Raw genomic sequence first — 17,238 nt, 5'->3', positions numbered from 1 at the left:
AGCACGGTCTCCAGTTAGCAACAGCCAAAACGGAGATCGTCATCCTCACAAAGAGACGTATTCCCACTACCAGGAACATGATGGTTGGGGACCAGCCAATAGAAACACTCGCTTCAGCGAAATATCTGGGAGTGAGGTTAGACAGCAAACTCAACTTCTCGGATCACATACGAGGGACCTGCGAAAGAGCGGCGCGCATAATAGCGCAGTTGAGTAGATTAATGGCAAACACAGGTGGCCCAAAACCATGCACAAGGAAGTTGCTTGCATCAGCCTCGGATTCTATACTCTTATATGGTGCAGAAATCTGGGCGGACGCAATGAAATACCGGAAGAACCGAGTCGCCCTCACCTCGGTCCAACGCAGAGGGGCGCTGCGAATATCTTCGGCTTACCGCACGGTCTCAGCTGAAGCTGTCCTGGTCGTTGCGGGAACCATACCGATATATCTTCTCGTTGAGGAAAGAAAAACAATATATGACAACGGATCGCAAGCAAGTAGAGCTGCTGTTGCCATGCAGGCGCGAGAAGAATCGATCCGACGTTGGCAAGATCAGTGGAGCAACAGCATCGTAGGAAAGTGGACTAGGGAACTAATCCCTGAACTTGATCCATGGTTGAAGCGACCGCACGGAGAGGTAGACTTTTACCTGACCCAGTTTCTAACGGGACATGGTTACTTCCGCAAATACCTACACAGAATGGGTAAGGTTGATAGCCCGAGCTGTCTGTACTGTGGGGAAATAGACGATGTACGCCACACCTTCTTCGAATGCAGGCACTTCTCCCATCAGCGAAGGAGGGTAGAAGAGGTACTTGGCGACCTATCCCCGGGCAGTGTCATTAATAACATGACCTGTCGAAGAGACAGATGGGATACGGTCAGCACATATGTGAGGCATATACTTACCAGTAAACGAGAAGACGGATGCCTAGCCCATTAGCGTGAGAGTAGCCATAGAGCTCACGTAGCGCGCACCCGTACCCGAAGTAATGCTAAACGCGGTCCCAGGTACGGGGATTTGCGCGGGCCGTGGGAGGTTAGGTTTTAGTGGGTAGGCCTTCATGGCAGAAGGGAGTCCTACACTCGGAGAGTCTCGCAGTGAGGCTTAAATATCCCGGTCAGTGCATAAAGCATTTCCTCCTTCCACGAAACACAAAAAAAAAAAAAAAAAAAAAAAAAAAAAAAAAAAAACTTCAACTTTAACTTTAACTTTAACTTCAACTTTAACTTTAACTTCAACTTTAACTTTATCTTTAACTTTAACTTTAACTTTATTTTTAACTTTAACTTTAACGTTCACTTTAAATTTAACTTCATTTTTAACTTTAACTTTAACTTTAACTTTAACGTTCACTTTAACTTTAACTTTATTTTTAACTTTAACTTTGACTTTAACTTTAACTTCAACTTTAACTTTAACTTTAACTTTAACTTCAACTTTAACTTTAACTTCAACTTTAACTTTAACTTCAACTTCAACTTTAACTTTAACTTAAACTTTAACTTTAACTTCAACTTTAACTTTAACTTTATCTTCAACTTCAACTTTAACTTTAACTTTAACTTTAACTTTAACTTTAACTTTAACTTTAACTTCAACTTTAACTTTAACTTTTTAACTTTAATTTTAACTTTAAATTTAACTTTAACTTTAACTTTAACTTTAACTTCAACTTTAACTTTAACTTCAACTTTAACTTTAACTTTAACTTTAACTTTAACTTTAACTTTAACTTTAACTTTAACTTCAACTTTAACTTTAACTTCAACTTTAACTTTAACTTCAACTTCAACTTTTACTTTAACTTTAACTTAAACTTTAACTTTAACTTCAACTTTAACTTTAACTTTATCTTCAACTTCAACTTTAACTTTAACTTTAACTTTAACTTTAACTTTAACTTTAACTTTAACTTCAACTTTAACTTTAACTTTTTAACTTTAATTTTAACTTTAAATTTAACTTTAACTTTAACTTTAACTTTAACTTCAACTTTAACTTTAACTTTAACTTTAACTTTAACTTTAACTTTAACTTCAACTTTAACTTTAACTTTAACTTCAACTTTAACTTTAACCTTAACTTTAACTTTAACTTCATTTTAACTTTCACTTTAACTTTAACTTTATTTTTAACTTTAACTTTAACATTCACTTTAACTTTAACTTTATGATCCGGGGTGGGCGTGAGCTTAGCACCTGCTAACAAGCCAACCTAATATAAACGCACGCATGTCATTTTCTGTCAAAAATGTCTCATGCACATACAACTTGTATGAGAGCAACTCAAATTGAATTGGCTGCGTGAAAACCTAACTCGATTTCCAATTTTTGTTCAGCGTGACATTTAGATTTGACGTTTGCACACATGCTTTACATTGTCGCAACGCATGCTTATTTGGGTTAGGGCAAAAGACGCCGGTTGTTTGCGTGCGCTAAAAAAACGCAGTGCGGTTTTATTAGGTTGGCTTGTAAGCGACCATATATGTATACGATAAGCGATAGCACAATGGCTACTTCGTGAAAATCAACGACAGCTCTTTTAGTTTGATTTCGATGCTCGTACGGTGAAGAAGTGTCGCACGCCCGCTTAAAACAGAGTACCAAAGAGTGCGTGTGACACGTGTTAACCGTTCAAGCATTGAAATCAAACTAAATAAATAATTGATTTTGTTTTCGTGCTCGCTACGCGTTCGTGTTTACTAACACATTCTCAATTTGGTAACCGTGTAAATGATAGAGATCCAATTTTATGTATTTGGCCTGTTGCTAACACCGAACCTTTTCGAACCTTTTCGAGCTTTTCGGATCTTTCTTGACAAATATCCGTTACGGGTTTTTTTGATTTAGTCGCCAAGCCCGCGATAAAATCTATGCAATAGCTTAAAAAATAAACAAATTTGCATATGTCGTATATACATAGATATATATATATATATATAACATATACATACTCAAGTTAATCTAAAAAGTTCTGGCTCATTTATATGCCCATACACATTTGCAATTTAACCAGTTTCAACGAAAACTTACCACCATCTGATATATGGCGTCCACAATATTGTACATTTCCTCACGCGTTATGTAACCGTCATTGTCAACATCATACAACCGGAAAGCCCCTAGAATTAAAACGGAAATAAAATAGTATAATGGACAGATATGATGGTGTTGTTGAATTTTAACAGGCTGATATTAAACATATGTGTGGCTATATTAGAAACATCTTTTAGCGCATACAAGTATAAGTAAAATGTGTTAGTAAATTTATTTATTTGTGTACGTACTTATATGTATGTATGTCTACAAAAATATGAAAACCAAACACAGAAATGCAAGCAGGTATTTATACATCTATATATATAAAAAGAAGTGTACATTTTGATTGTCACTCCATAACTCGAGAACGGCTCAACAGATTGCCATGAAATTTTTAGGAAAGATACAGGAAGGAGAGATGATGGTTAGTTGATTTTGAAATCCCAAATCGGTTTAGCCATATATATATAAAAATCAAATTCTGTGTGTGTGTGTGTGTGTGTGTGTGTGTGTGTGGTGTGTGTTCGCTACGGAAACGTATTTCCCACACATCAATCATCACCAAATTTTGGTTATGGGTTCCTTAGATCAACGGGAAGGTTCTAGGCTAAAAATAATTTCGATATATAAAACGGGCGTGGCACCTCCCATACAAATGGAATCTTTAGTAATGCATAACTCTGAAGGTATACATGCCAGAACATTGAAATTCAGTAAGGAGTTATTTGAGGTCAATCCTTAACACCACCAAGAAAACGCGGAATTTGGAGAAAGGGGGCGTGGCACCTCCAATACAAATGGAATCTTTAGTAATGCATAACTTTGAAGGTATACATGCCAGAGCATTAAAATTCAGTAAGGAGTTATTTGAGGTCAATCCTTAACACCACCAAGAAAATATGGAATTGGGAAAAAGGGGGCGTGGCACCTCCCATACAAATGGAATATATTATACTGCATATATCTGGATGTCGTAATGGTAGGATAATTAAAATTGGTAAGGAGCTATGTGACGTTAAGTCCTAAAACCTCCAGTAAAATGTGGAATGGGGAAAAACTCTGGCTGCCGTACAAACTTAAGTTATTTTAACACCTAAAGTTTGACTGCATTGTTGAGTTTAGCTGTTATGCCTTTTGGACGTTTAGTAATCTGCCGCTGTTAAAAAAAAAATTGTTTAGCTTCAGTCTATCTACATCTTCTATAAAAATCAAATTCTGTGTGTGTGTTCCCTATGAAAACGTGTTTGCTATACTTCGATCATCACCAAATTTTGGCTCGAGGTTCCTTCGATCAAGACGAAAGTTTTTCATATTTCACAATTAAGAATTTTAAATTTAAATGATTTTGTTTTTTGGCTATGCGAAAGAACTATCTTAGCTCACAAAAATGATCATGTTAACAAAATCAATGATCGCTTTCAAAATCAATTTCTTAGTGAAGTGACGAAATATAAATCGATCGACACAGCTACAGATGAAGATAAAATTGTGAATTATCTAAATGAATTTCTATACTCCTCAGAACCAAAAGGAATGCCTGCGCATATATCAACTTTGAAAATTGGCTCACCAGTCATGCTTCTTCGGAATGTAATCAAAGCAACAATCATCAGCGGTAAAAGCAATACAATGATATAAAATAAGATACAATAAGATACAAGAATAAAATGTTTTAACAGAAAATTTCACCAAATATGCCTACAAAGTTCAATTCAATTTACAGAACAATAAATTAAATTATCAACAAACAAAACGGAAAAAACAACGCAACATCCATTCGATCTCGGGCGTTACAACGTGCGCCTGGTAAAGCTAGTTTTTATATATAAAACACATTTGACTCAAACTCATACAGCAGCGATCACAAAAATAGCAGTGGCCATTCTAAGCAAATTTTATCAATTTCACCATATTTTTTTCTTTTTTCGATAATGTAAGAAAAGAAATAGATTAATTGCGCAATTAAAAATATACACACCAATATTAAAATCGTGGCGGGGTTATCATTCGATTTCGCTCATTTTCAATACCAACCTGTTCTAATTAAGCCCGTATACTAAATTTGGTGAAGATATCTCAATACTTGCTAAAGTTAATATACTCTATGTGCAAAGCATGCTGAGTACAATTAAAAAATTTTGCACGCGGCCATGATTATTAGGACATGTTTCTGAATTTCATTTCTTCTTCAGTTATCTCTTCAGGTGCTTAGTGTTGAATACGAAATCACCTGCATTCACTCTGGTGTTATGACCGATGCCCCTATCTGGTCAGCCATTTGACTGTACGGATGCCCGCTCTGTAATTTTTCAAGAAGAGGGTTTGTTCGAAAAGATGGGTTCCTTGTCCTCTTCCCGGAAAAAGGTATCGTATATTTTAATCTAGTCAAAGGGATACCTACATATATCCTACATATATACCAAATTTCACGCAAATCGAACCGTGAATAGAATTTGTTCGAATATTTCGGTCCCTGGTCAAGTTCGTGGAAAGAAAGTGCGCAGTAGCGCTATTCTATCTTTCAAGTTGGATCAAACTGCACACGGTGTGCAAATTTGAATGAAATCGATTATGGGCTCCTACCATCGCGGGCAAATAACGTGATATGAAATTTATATATATTAAGATTCGGTGATTGGTGCAGGTGATGCAGGTAAAATGGTGGGTAGAGTTTGTGACGCAAAATGAAATCTCGTAAATATTTAGTAAATAGGCGTGGCAACGCCTACCTTTAAAAGATGAAATTTCAAATATTTTGCAAGACAGATGAGGTTTATCATGACAGAAATACACCCGCACTGTTTGTCAAATCACTGCCGAGGGGCGACCTCGCTTAAAAAAATTGAAAAAAGTTGTTCGTAAATATTCCTTGTTTCTCTGCTCGGGAGTTGACCCCAGGGTTTTCGTGTGGTAGTACGCTACCACCACACCACGGTGAAGCTGTCGTTGAGAAACCAAAATTTTTTGTTATCCAAATGATAACATTTTTGATAAAAATCGATAATTTTTCGAAAAATTTCAATAATGAATTGGAACTTTTCAATAATATTACGATCGGTGTTGGTAACCTTTCGATAGCAAATCGAAAATATCTTTTTAACAAATCAATAATTCTATGAAAATATATCGCTATTACATGGATACATTTTTGATAACAATTCGATAGATTTTTGTTAATAAACCGATAACTTTTCGATAACAGACAGGTAACTCAACGCTAAAAAATCGGTAACTAATTTATAAACTTTGGCGGCCACCGTGGTGTGATGGTAGCGTGCTCCGCCTATCACACCGTATGCCCTGGGTTCAACTCCCGGGCAAAGCAACATCAAAATTTTAGAAATAAGATTTTTCAATTAGAAGAAAATTTTTCTAAGCGGGGTCGCCCCTACGCAGTGACTGGCAAGCGCTCCGATTGTATTTCTGCCATGAAAAGCTCTCAGTGAAAACTCATCTGCCTTGCAGATGCCGTTCGGAGTCGGCATAAAACATGTAGGTCCCGTCTGGCCAATTTGTAGGGAAAAATCAAGAGGAGCACGACGCAAATTGGAAGAGAAGCTCGGCCTTAGATCTCTTCGGAGGTTATCGCGCCTTACATTTATTTTTTATTTTAATTTATAAACTTTGCTATCGATAGAAAGCTTATAACCCTGTAATGACAACTTGATTACTCGTCCATACCTCGTTGACAACACCGCTACATATAACAAACCGATATTAATGAATTATACTTAAAGTATCGAAAATAAAAAAGGATATAAGTGGTCAAAATCGCTTCAAATTTCCATTTTTTTTTTCGTGTTTGCCACTGCATGCTTACGTATCTATGTTTATACATATATGTTTGTATGTATATTCCTGCTTCTACAGTTACATATTTGTTTTAATATTCATTTAAGTGACATGCAAATAATCGATTTTTTTATTTGCTAATGTCAAAAATGCTTAAACGCACATGCATTAATAAATACATTCGTTAAACTTGCAAAATTGTCAACTATCATTAAGAGGATTTATTCAGTACGCATTCATATGAGAACGATATAAATAAATGTTGCAGTAACAAAAAACACATTTGACAGCAAAAAATGTTGACTGTGCTTAATTGTTGGCATAAATTATTATTGTTATACTGCCACAAACTATTATTTTTGCATGCTTATTTAGTTTTTTTTTTTTCTTTTATACAGCTTTAGGGTGCAATATAGAATATCGCATTTTTCTGAAATTGAAGAAAGGTTGTACATAAGTACATTTTTTGCAGGCATTGTTTTTGTAAACAAGTTATTAAAAAAGAAGAGGAAAATCTAAGAGTATATAATTCGTTGTTATGATCAAATATACTTAGCTAGTTTTAACAACCAATATTTCTTTATTTGTTTCATCTCTAGAGCCATCGAGCCATCACTAGAACTGACATCTCAATATACGGTCCCTCATATCGAACATAATTTTGTCAATTTCCAAACAATTATGTAGGCGCTAAAGACAGTGAAGTTGATATACTACGAGGTTCAAAAGGTATCGCGAATTTTGAATTTTCGCAGGTTACGTATATACGAATTTCGATTTTTTTTTTTTTGGCATTATGTCGATATGCCGATAAGCTCGGGCATTTTGAATGTTCACTTAATTGTAAGAGCTGCTTTGCTTGCACGTCTTTTGGCTCGTCTTCGATTGTTACCTATTACAAACAACGGATCAAAGGACCTGTATCAAATTTTGTGTGAAAATCGAAATTAAGTGCGCGGATGCATTTCGAGTGTTGACCGTGATATACGGAGAAGCTACCTTGAACCGAAGAAGTATTTAGCGGTGGTACAATATGTTCACAGAAGACCGAGAAGATGTGAACGACGAAGAGCATGCCGGACGCCCGAGCGCTTCAACAGCAGGTGAAAAAAAAAATTTATGAAGTGAAGAAAATGGTATTGGCTAATCGTCTAATCACCGTTAGAGAAGTTGCTAAAGACCTAGGCATCTCGATTGACTCGTGCCATTCGATTTTTATACTGAGCCATGTCCGTCCGTCCGTCCGTCTGACCGTTAACACGATAACTTGAGTAAATTTTGAGGTATCTTGGTGAAATTTGGTATGTAGGTTACTGGGCACTCATCTCAGATCGCTATTTAAAATGAACGACATCGGACAATAACCACGCCCACTTTTCGATATCGAAAATTTCGAAAAATCGAAAAAGTGCGATAATTCCTTACTAAATACGGATAAAGCGATGAAACTTGGTAGGTGAGTTGAACTTATGACGCAGAATAGAAAACTAGTAAAATTTTGGACAACGGGCGTGGCACCGCCAACTTTTAAAAGAAGGTAATTTAGAAGTTTTGCAAGCTGTAATTTAGCAGTCGTTGAAGATATCATAATGAAATTTGGCAGGAACGTTACACTTATTACTATATGCCTGTTTAATAAAAATCAGCAAAATCGGAGAACGACCACGCCCACTTTTTAAAAAAAAATTTTTTTAATTAAAATTTAAAAAAAAAAGTTAATATCTTTACAGGATATAAGTAAATTATGTAAACATTCAACTCCAGTAATGATATGGTGCAACAAAATACAAAAATAAAAGAAAGTTTCAAAATGGGCGTGGCTCCGCCCTTTTTCATTTAATTTGTCTAGGATACTTTTAATGCCATAAGTCGAACAAAAATTTACCAATCCTTCTTAAATTTGGTAGCGGCATAGATTCTATGACGGTAACTGTTTTCTGTGAAAATGGGCGAAATCGATTGAAGCAACGCCCAGTTTTTATACACAGTCGACCGTCTGTCCTTCCGCTCGGCCGTTAACACGATAACTTGAGCAAAAATCGATATATCTTTACTAAACTCAGTTCACGTATTTATCTGAACTCACTTTGTATTGGTGTAAAAAATTGCCGAAATCCGACTATGACCACGTCCACTTTTTCGATATCGAAAATTACGAAAAATGAAAAAAATGCCATAATTATATACCATATACGAAAAAATGGATGAAACATGGTAATTGTATTGGTCTATTGACGCAAAATATAACTCTAGAAAAAAACTTGGAAAAATGGGTGTGACACCTACCATATTAAGTAGAAGAAAATGAAAAAGTTTTGCAGAGCGAAATCAAAAGCCCTTGGAATCTTGGAAGGAATACTGTACGTGGTATTACATATATAAATAAATTAGCGGTACCCGACAGATGATATTCTGGATCACCCCTGGTCCACGTTTATGGCGGTATCTCGAAAAGGCGTCCACATATAGAACTAAGGCCCACTCCTTTTTAAAATACTCATTAACACCTTTCGTTTGATACCCATATCGTACAAACAAATTTTAGAGTCAGGCCTGGTCCACCTTTATGGCGATATCCCTAAATGGCGTCCATCTATAGAACTACGGTCCACTTCCTCTTAAAATGCTCTTTAATACCTTCCATTTGAAACCCATGTCATACAAACACATTTCAGGGTTACCCTAGGTTCTTTTTACAACATGGTGATTTTCCCTTACTTTGTCTCCACAGCTCTCAACTGAGTATGTAATGTTCGGTTACACCCGAACTTAGCCTTCCTTACTTGTTATCAATGATTTGGGCATGAGACTGGTCGCAGCGAGTTTTCACCAAGTTGCTCAATTTAGACGCGACTTTTTGGCCTAAAACAACACACTAATGATGCCGAAGCTACCGTATTTCCTAAACTTGGATCCCTGTGACTTTTTCTTGTTCCCTAAGACGACGCTATGCTACGATTGTCGAGATAAAGACGGCATCGAAGGAGGAACTGAACAAGATAAAAAAAATTATTTTTTTAACTGCTTCGAAGATTGGAAAAACCGTTGGCACAAGCGTATAATATCTCATGGGGATTGCCTTAAAGGAGATAAAATAGATATTAATGAATAAGTAACACGAATATACAAAGAAAAAAATAAATGTAAGCCGCGATAAATTTCGAAGAGCTTTCAGACGGAATTTTTCTTCCAATTCTCTTCTCTTCCTACCAATTGGCGGATGAGTTTTCACTAAAAAGCTTATCATGACAGCAATACACTAGGAGTGTTTCACAAATCACTGTTGGTGGCGTCCCTGCTTAAAAAAACTTTCTTCTAAATGAAAAAACTGGTATCTCAAATTTTGATGGTGCTGTGCCTGGAGCCCTGGCTCTTGGGTGTGGATGGTGGAGTACGCTACAACAACACCACGGCGGCTGCCGTTGATTAATTGATTAATTTAATTGAACGTCAAAACAATATGTACATATATATAAACATATTAATTATTTGTTGCAGGCATTGTTTAAATTTGCATATAATAGAAATAAATCCTATGTAAAACAAGTAAGGAAGGCTAAGTTCGGATGTAACCGAACATTATATACTCAGTTGAGAGCTGTGGTGACAAAGTAAGGGAAATCACCATGTTGTAAAAGGAACCTAGGGTAACCCTGGAATGTGTTTGTATGACACGTGTATCAAATGGAAGGTATTAAAGAGTATTTTAAGAGGAAGTGGGCCATAGATCTATAGATGGACGCCATTTAGGGATATCGCCATAAAGGTGAACCAGGCCTGACTCGAGAATTTGTTTGTACGATATGGTTAACAAATGAAATGTGTTAATGATAATTTTAAAAGGGAATGGGCCTAAGTTCTATAGGTGGACGCCTTTTCGAGATATCGCCATAAAGATGGACCAGGAGTGACTCTAGAATTTGTTTCTATGATATGAGTATCAAATGAAAGGTGTTAATGAGTATTTTAAGAGGGCGTGGGCCTTAGTTCTATATGTGGATGCCTTTTCGAGATATCGCCATAAACGTGGACCAGGGGTGACTCTAGAATTTGTTTGTACTATATGGGTATCAAATGAAAGGTGTTAATGAGTATTTTAAAAGGGAGTGGGCCTTAGTTCTATAGGTGGACGCCTTTTCGGAATATCGTTATAAAAATGGACCTGGGTTGACTCTAAAATGCGTTTGTACAATATGGGTGTCAAAGGAAAAGTGCAATAAGTGTTTTAAAAGAGAGTGGGCCTTTGTTCTATGGGTGGACGCCTTTTCGGGATATTGCCATAAACGTGGACCAGGGGTGACTCTATAATGCATTTGTACAATATTGGTATCAAATGAAAGGTGCTAATGAGTATTTTAAAAGAGTGTGGGCCTTAGTTCTCTAGGTGGACGCCTTTTCGAGATATCGCCATAAAGGTGGATCAGGGGTGACTCTTGAATTTGTTTGTACGATATGGGTATCAAATTAAAGGTATTAATGAGGGTTTAAAAGGGAGTGGCCCTTAGTTGTATATGTGAAGGCGTTTTCGAGATATCTACCAAAATGTGAACCAGGGTGATCCAGAACATCATCTGTCGGGTACCGCTAGTTTATTTATATATGTAATACCACGTACAGTATTCCTTCCAAGATTCCAAGGGCTTTTGATTTCGCCCTGCAAAACTTTTTCATTTTCTTCTACTTAATATGGTAGGTGTCACACCCATTTTTACAAATTTTTTTCTAAAGTTATATTTTGCGTCAATAGACCAATACAATTACCAAGTTTCATCCATTTTTTCGTATATGGTATATAATTATGGCATTTTTTTCATTTTTCGTAATTTTCGATATCGAAAAAGTGGACGTGGTCATAGTCGGATTTCAGCAATTTTTTATACCAATACAAAGTGAGTTCAGATAAGTACGTGAACTGAGTTTAGTAAAGATATATCGATTTTTGCTCAAGTTATCGTGTTAACGGCCGAGCGGAAGGACAGACGGTCGACTGTGTATAAAAATTGGGCGTGGCTTCAACCGATTTCGCCCTTTTTCACAGAAAACAGTAACCGTCCTAGAAGCTAAGCCTCTACCAAATTTCACAAGGATTGGTTAATTTTTGTTCGACTTATGGCATTACAAGCATCCTAGACAAATTAAATGAAAAAGGGCGGAGCCACGCCCATTTTGAAATTTTCTTTTATTTTTGTATTTTGATGCACCATATCATTACTGGAGTTGAATGTTGGCATAATTTACTTATATGCTGTAAAGGTATTAACTTTTCTTTTAAAATTTGAATTAAAAAAAAATTTTTTTTAAAAAGTGGGCGTGGTCGTTCTCCGATTTTGCTAATTTTTATTGAGCATACATTAAGTAATAAGAGTAACGTTCCTGCCGAATTTCATCATGATATCTTCAACGACTGCCAAATTACAGCTTGCAAAACTTCTAAATTACCTTAATTTAAAAGTGGGCGGTGCCACGCCCATTGTCCAAAATTTTACTAGTTTTCTATTCTGCGTCATAAGCTCAACTCACCTACCAAGTTGCATCGCTTAATGCGTATTTTGTAATGAATTTGGTAATGAATTATCGCACTTTTTCGATTTTTCGAAATTTTGCGATATCGAAAAAGTGGGCGTGGTTATTGTCCGATATCGATCATTTTAAATAACGATCTGAGACGAGTGCCTAGGAACCTACGTACCAAATTTCATCAAGATACCTCAAAATTTACTCAAGTTAACGTGTTAACGGACAGACGGACGGACATGGCTAAATCGAATTTTTTTTCGATACTGATGATTTTGATATATGGAAGTCTATATCTATCTCGATTCCTTTATACCTGTAAAACCAACCGTTATGCAATCAAAGTTAATATACTCAGTGAGCTCTGCTCAACTGAGTATAAAAACAGTCAGTTATTATGAAATGGAAAAAGAAAATCTTTAATAAATCCGAAGCTTAAAAAAGGTGAAAAAATTGCAAGGTGTGCAAGACAATAAAAGACAAGGGTCACTAAATGAAAAACATAAATCAGTGTATTGTGAAGGACTATCACTTTCAAAAGAAGCAAACAGTGTAGAAATGGAGAGGACAAAAATTACGATGCTGGTAAAAAATTATTTTTCATATCCAAGTAAGCATTGCAATTCTGAAGATATTTGTTCATTTAGTAGACTGGGTCAAAAAAAAGGTTAGAAATGCACACCCCTAAAGCGCATAGCGAGATATATATGTTATGTATTAGATTAAGTTGGTGGTAGCTGCCCTGGTAGGGCAATCTTACATGAACATCATTGCGTAGCAATGATTTAGTTTCAAATGAGACCGGCCTAAACCTTGCATAAATCCTTCGAAGATCCTTCAAGTGAGTCTCGGCGGAAATACTTTCACCATGTTCTGGCACAAGGTGGGCATTCAAACATAAAGTAACTCGATGATTCCACCTCATCAACTTCCATACAGCTGCAGCAGGATAAGGTTTCTAGTATGTTTAGATGTACCGCATGGATTCGCATTGGAATTTGCCCCGTCAAAACCCCAATAACCATTTATACGTGAACTTAATAACCCAATCACTTCGGCAGAGCTTCTGCCAGAAGGATATTACAACCCTGCAGGAGGTGGTGTCCGATCAACACCTGTTGAGCTGACTTGAGGCCTATTTCTGTAGGAGCGGACCACAGGTTTCCAGCGGAAACTCGAATTTCCTACAGCTATCTTTGTCCAGTTCAGTTATACTGATGCGGGCTAAGAGATGCGCTTGACATTTGGGATATCACAATGGCCCGGGACCCAGATAGTCCTAATTACTAAATAATTCGATGCAATCGCAAGCGAGGTCAGGCACTCCGAGACCACCCCCTATCGCATTTTAGTTGAAATTAAAACCTTGATAGACACTTGGCTATCAGAATAGGTGGTTAGTTGCTTAACCTTAGTAGCATTGGATAGAATTTCATCCGCCGCATCCTTGATCGCAGCATCATCTGCTCGAAAGACGCTACAGTTATCAGCAAACTAAACTTGCAGCTTACATATAGCTCTTGACAAAGGACGAGAGAAAAACCTGTAAAGACTATGCAGATAGGGATTAATTTAACAGGATTGCTTATCAGTGGAAAGGTCAGGACGTGTTAGCATTATCGTGCAGTCATCGGCGTAGGAAACAATGGTAACTCCCTCGCTTCCCATGGCAGGCTAGTCTAGGAACGTCATTTCAGTGTAACCCAATTCCCAATGCTCCCCAACAAATGAGCATACTACAGAACTCCATTAAGTTGAATGCCATATCATATGCCCAATAAATGATGCCTACAGTAAGCTTTAGCTCTTTTTAATGGTATACTTCGGGAAGTAAAATGCAATCGAGGCCTTTCAAGCCCACTTCTTCATATAGAGCTTCTAAAACAGGTCCTCCATATATTCCCTGATGAAAGCCAATTTGCATTACAGTGCTCACACTAAATCACAATATCCAGAAAACCCTATAGAAAGAATCAGACTGTGTGCCTTTATTTTAGAATTAACACAGGTTTCATAAAGAGTGCTGATAAATATTTACAAATAATATTTTGTCCGAAATAAATATTTTTTTTTTCATGCATACCCTAATATAAAGTAATTATTTACTGCCATTCTTGCACTTATATTTATGTCGAATCGATATTGTTATGGAGCAAATAAAAAGAGCAACAACAAAAATTTGCAAAGAAATTGATAACAATAAACTTACATTGTAATTTTTCATCCAAGTTTCCTTTCGATGTCACGGAAAGTGCGCGTATAAATTCCTCGAACTCTATTGAACCGTCCTATATTTTGTTCGACGAATAGCAGCGATTTGTTTAGTTTACATCCAGCAAATCAAAAGCAGCACGAGCAAAAAATAGAAAAGGAGATACAGATAAATGAAAAATAATTTATAAGATGCTATGAAATTGCTGATGCGTGGCATAATGAAGGGCATATGGACTGAGCATACAATACACTATCGCAATTACAAATTAGAACCAACCAAACAAGTGCAGATTTTTAAAAAATCTCATAAGTTTACTTTTGGAAATACTTTATTAACTATAAGTTTAACTATCACTAATATCCGCATATTAAAAATTCAATTTAATCGCAATTCAATCAAATTCATCACGGCCTCATAATCATAAAAAAAAATAAATAAATGTAAGCCGCGATAACCTCCGAAGAGATCTAAGGCCGAGCTTCTCTTCCAATTTGCGTCGTGCTCCTCTTGATTTTCCCTACAAATTGGCCGGACGGGACCTACATGTTTTATGCCGACTCCGAACGGCATCTGCAAGGCAGATGAGTTTTCACTGAGAGCTTTTCATGGCAGAAATACACCCGGAGTGCTTGCCAAACACTGCCGAGGGGCGACCCCGCTTAGAAAAATTTTCTTCTAATTGAAAAATCTTATTTCTAAAATTTTGATGTTGCTTTGCCCCGGAGTTGAACCCAGGGCATACGGTGTGATAGGCGGAGCACGCTACCATCACACCACGGTGGCCGCCATCATAAAAACCTCGCAAATAAAAAGATTTTTCATTTAAATTTGCGGGATTTTCCGAGCTGCATTTTATATGTTGTCCCTCTATTGTCTTTCGAATCACTGTACTGTCGAATAAATAACTTAAATACTCAGTGTAGCAAAATGTTCTTTATGTACAACACTTCCATGGTAATAGTATTTCACAATTAAATTACTTGCGTACTTCACTTATAATGTTTAAAATCAAACTGATTGACTATCCGTTAGCTTGCACAGCTTTTATACCTTTAGTTGCCTTGCTCGCCCATTTCTCCCAGAGTCTAGATTTTTCACGAACATCTGCATCGATTAGTTGTTTATTGTTTTATCGTGTCTGCATCTCAAACTGGATTTGTACATGTTCATAAATGCGTGGGTAATGTCATCTGAGCTATTTCTTACTGTGTATATGTGCCGTCGTCACTCTTAGAATAATAATCACATTCATACAGTTCAACGCATGTTTTGATCGACTCATAGCGAACTATACAAGGTGACAACACGGTGACAGCTGATTTGTATTTTATTTATTTTTAATACGATTTTATACATCAACTGCCGGCGCAGTACGATTTTGACATTAGTCCATCGATTTACAAAAGCAAAGCACATGGAAGTTTTATGTATGACCCCGTGCTGCCGCCTTGTATGGTTCCGCCATGGATCGAGTGCTTAAGCAATATAATCTTACTCATACGCCCCAGACTATATTAAAAATGAAAAGAAGATTTAAAAAAATTTAAACACGGAAAATGTGTCCTAAAAAAGGTAAAATTTATGAAATTAAATTTTGAAATTTTAGCAGTCGCCATTTAAATAAAGGAAGAGTTTAAAACTTTTTTGTCTCCTTCATCTTTTCCCCTATTTTGTGCAATTCATCGGTTCTCTGAACCGAACTTACAAGTTTGTGGCTCAATGACAAGTCTCTTAAAAATTATAAGCAAAACTCCTTCTCCCTTTTCGTACGATTTAATACCACAATTCACACACTTCTTAGCGGAACCCTTAAGGAAAAGAAATGCAACTTTCTGCAGCTAAAATAAATTTAAAATTTAGATGCTCTGGCCTTACTTGCCAAAAAAAAAAAAAACGATCGAATGATTCGAAACTCCGTGCACTACCGTGTGGATACATTTTCTCGTTTTGTAGCATTTTCTTGGTAGTGTGAACTGTGTGCGAGGCTGTTTGTACCTCAATAGGAAGTTTCTTAAAATATCTCAATACTCGTGCTCGTCAATCAAAATCATTTGCGGTACCAACTACAATACAAATTAAATACAAATTCACTTCAAAAATATTTCTGGATTGTTCTCGAGATTACTTCGTCAGGATATCGAGATTACTCGGCAGAAAGATTGGCTCTTATCGTTCCGGAAGTGATTTATAAGAAGAAATGATCCCGAAATGAGCGCAAATAAGTCACAAACTGTACTCGCATCGATTTCTATAGTATTGCACAGTCAAAACCCTTACTTACAAGATGTGGACTCATAATGAAACGTAAAAATGTACATATTGCCCTAAGTACTCCTTCCGAACCCTTTTTCTGAACAGCACTCCGGTCCTTGATTAACTTTTATATGATTCTATTACTTATTATTAAACTCTTACGATGCTTTTCCATTGCAGGGCTCTTCTATTACTCCTGCAACAGATGAGTACTACCTAGTCTTTTAAGGAGTATAAATATTTTCTTTGCCTTTAATTTAACTAAAAACGCCAGTATTCATCCTTATCTACCATTTTTACGACTGGTGCTGAAGGCAGATGAGGTCTCTTTCGTAGCTATTAGCATGGGTGAACTGACCAAAGTAAACACTTTTGCTCAGGAGAGACGAATATGTTCTAACCTTACCTTAAACATTATGAG

At 36.5% G+C, this 17,238-nt stretch overlaps 1 protein-coding gene across 8 annotated transcripts in view; it reads right to left on the bottom strand.

Moving 5' to 3' along the window:
* The window catches only part of LOC137250894 (frequenin-1), a 175,059-nt gene that overhangs the window by 17,121 nt on the left and 140,700 nt on the right, over positions 1–17,238 (bottom strand). For all 8 annotated transcript variants that reach the window (XM_067784566.1, XM_067784565.1, XM_067784568.1 and 5 more), the window contains 2 exons: positions 14,559–14,637; positions 3,038–3,126 (listed from right to left, as the gene is read on the bottom strand). In XM_067784566.1, the coding sequence (XP_067640667.1) occupies positions 3,038–3,126; positions 14,559–14,637 (168 nt within the window). The remainder of the gene's footprint in view (positions 1–3,037; positions 3,127–14,558; positions 14,638–17,238) is intronic.

Source organism: Eurosta solidaginis, chromosome 4 (genome assembly GCF_040869045.1).
Source record: "Eurosta solidaginis isolate ZX-2024a chromosome 4, ASM4086904v1, whole genome shotgun sequence".
Classification (NCBI taxonomy): Eukaryota; Metazoa; Arthropoda; class Insecta; order Diptera; family Tephritidae; genus Eurosta; species Eurosta solidaginis.
This window is presented reverse-complemented; position numbering and strand designations above follow the sequence as displayed.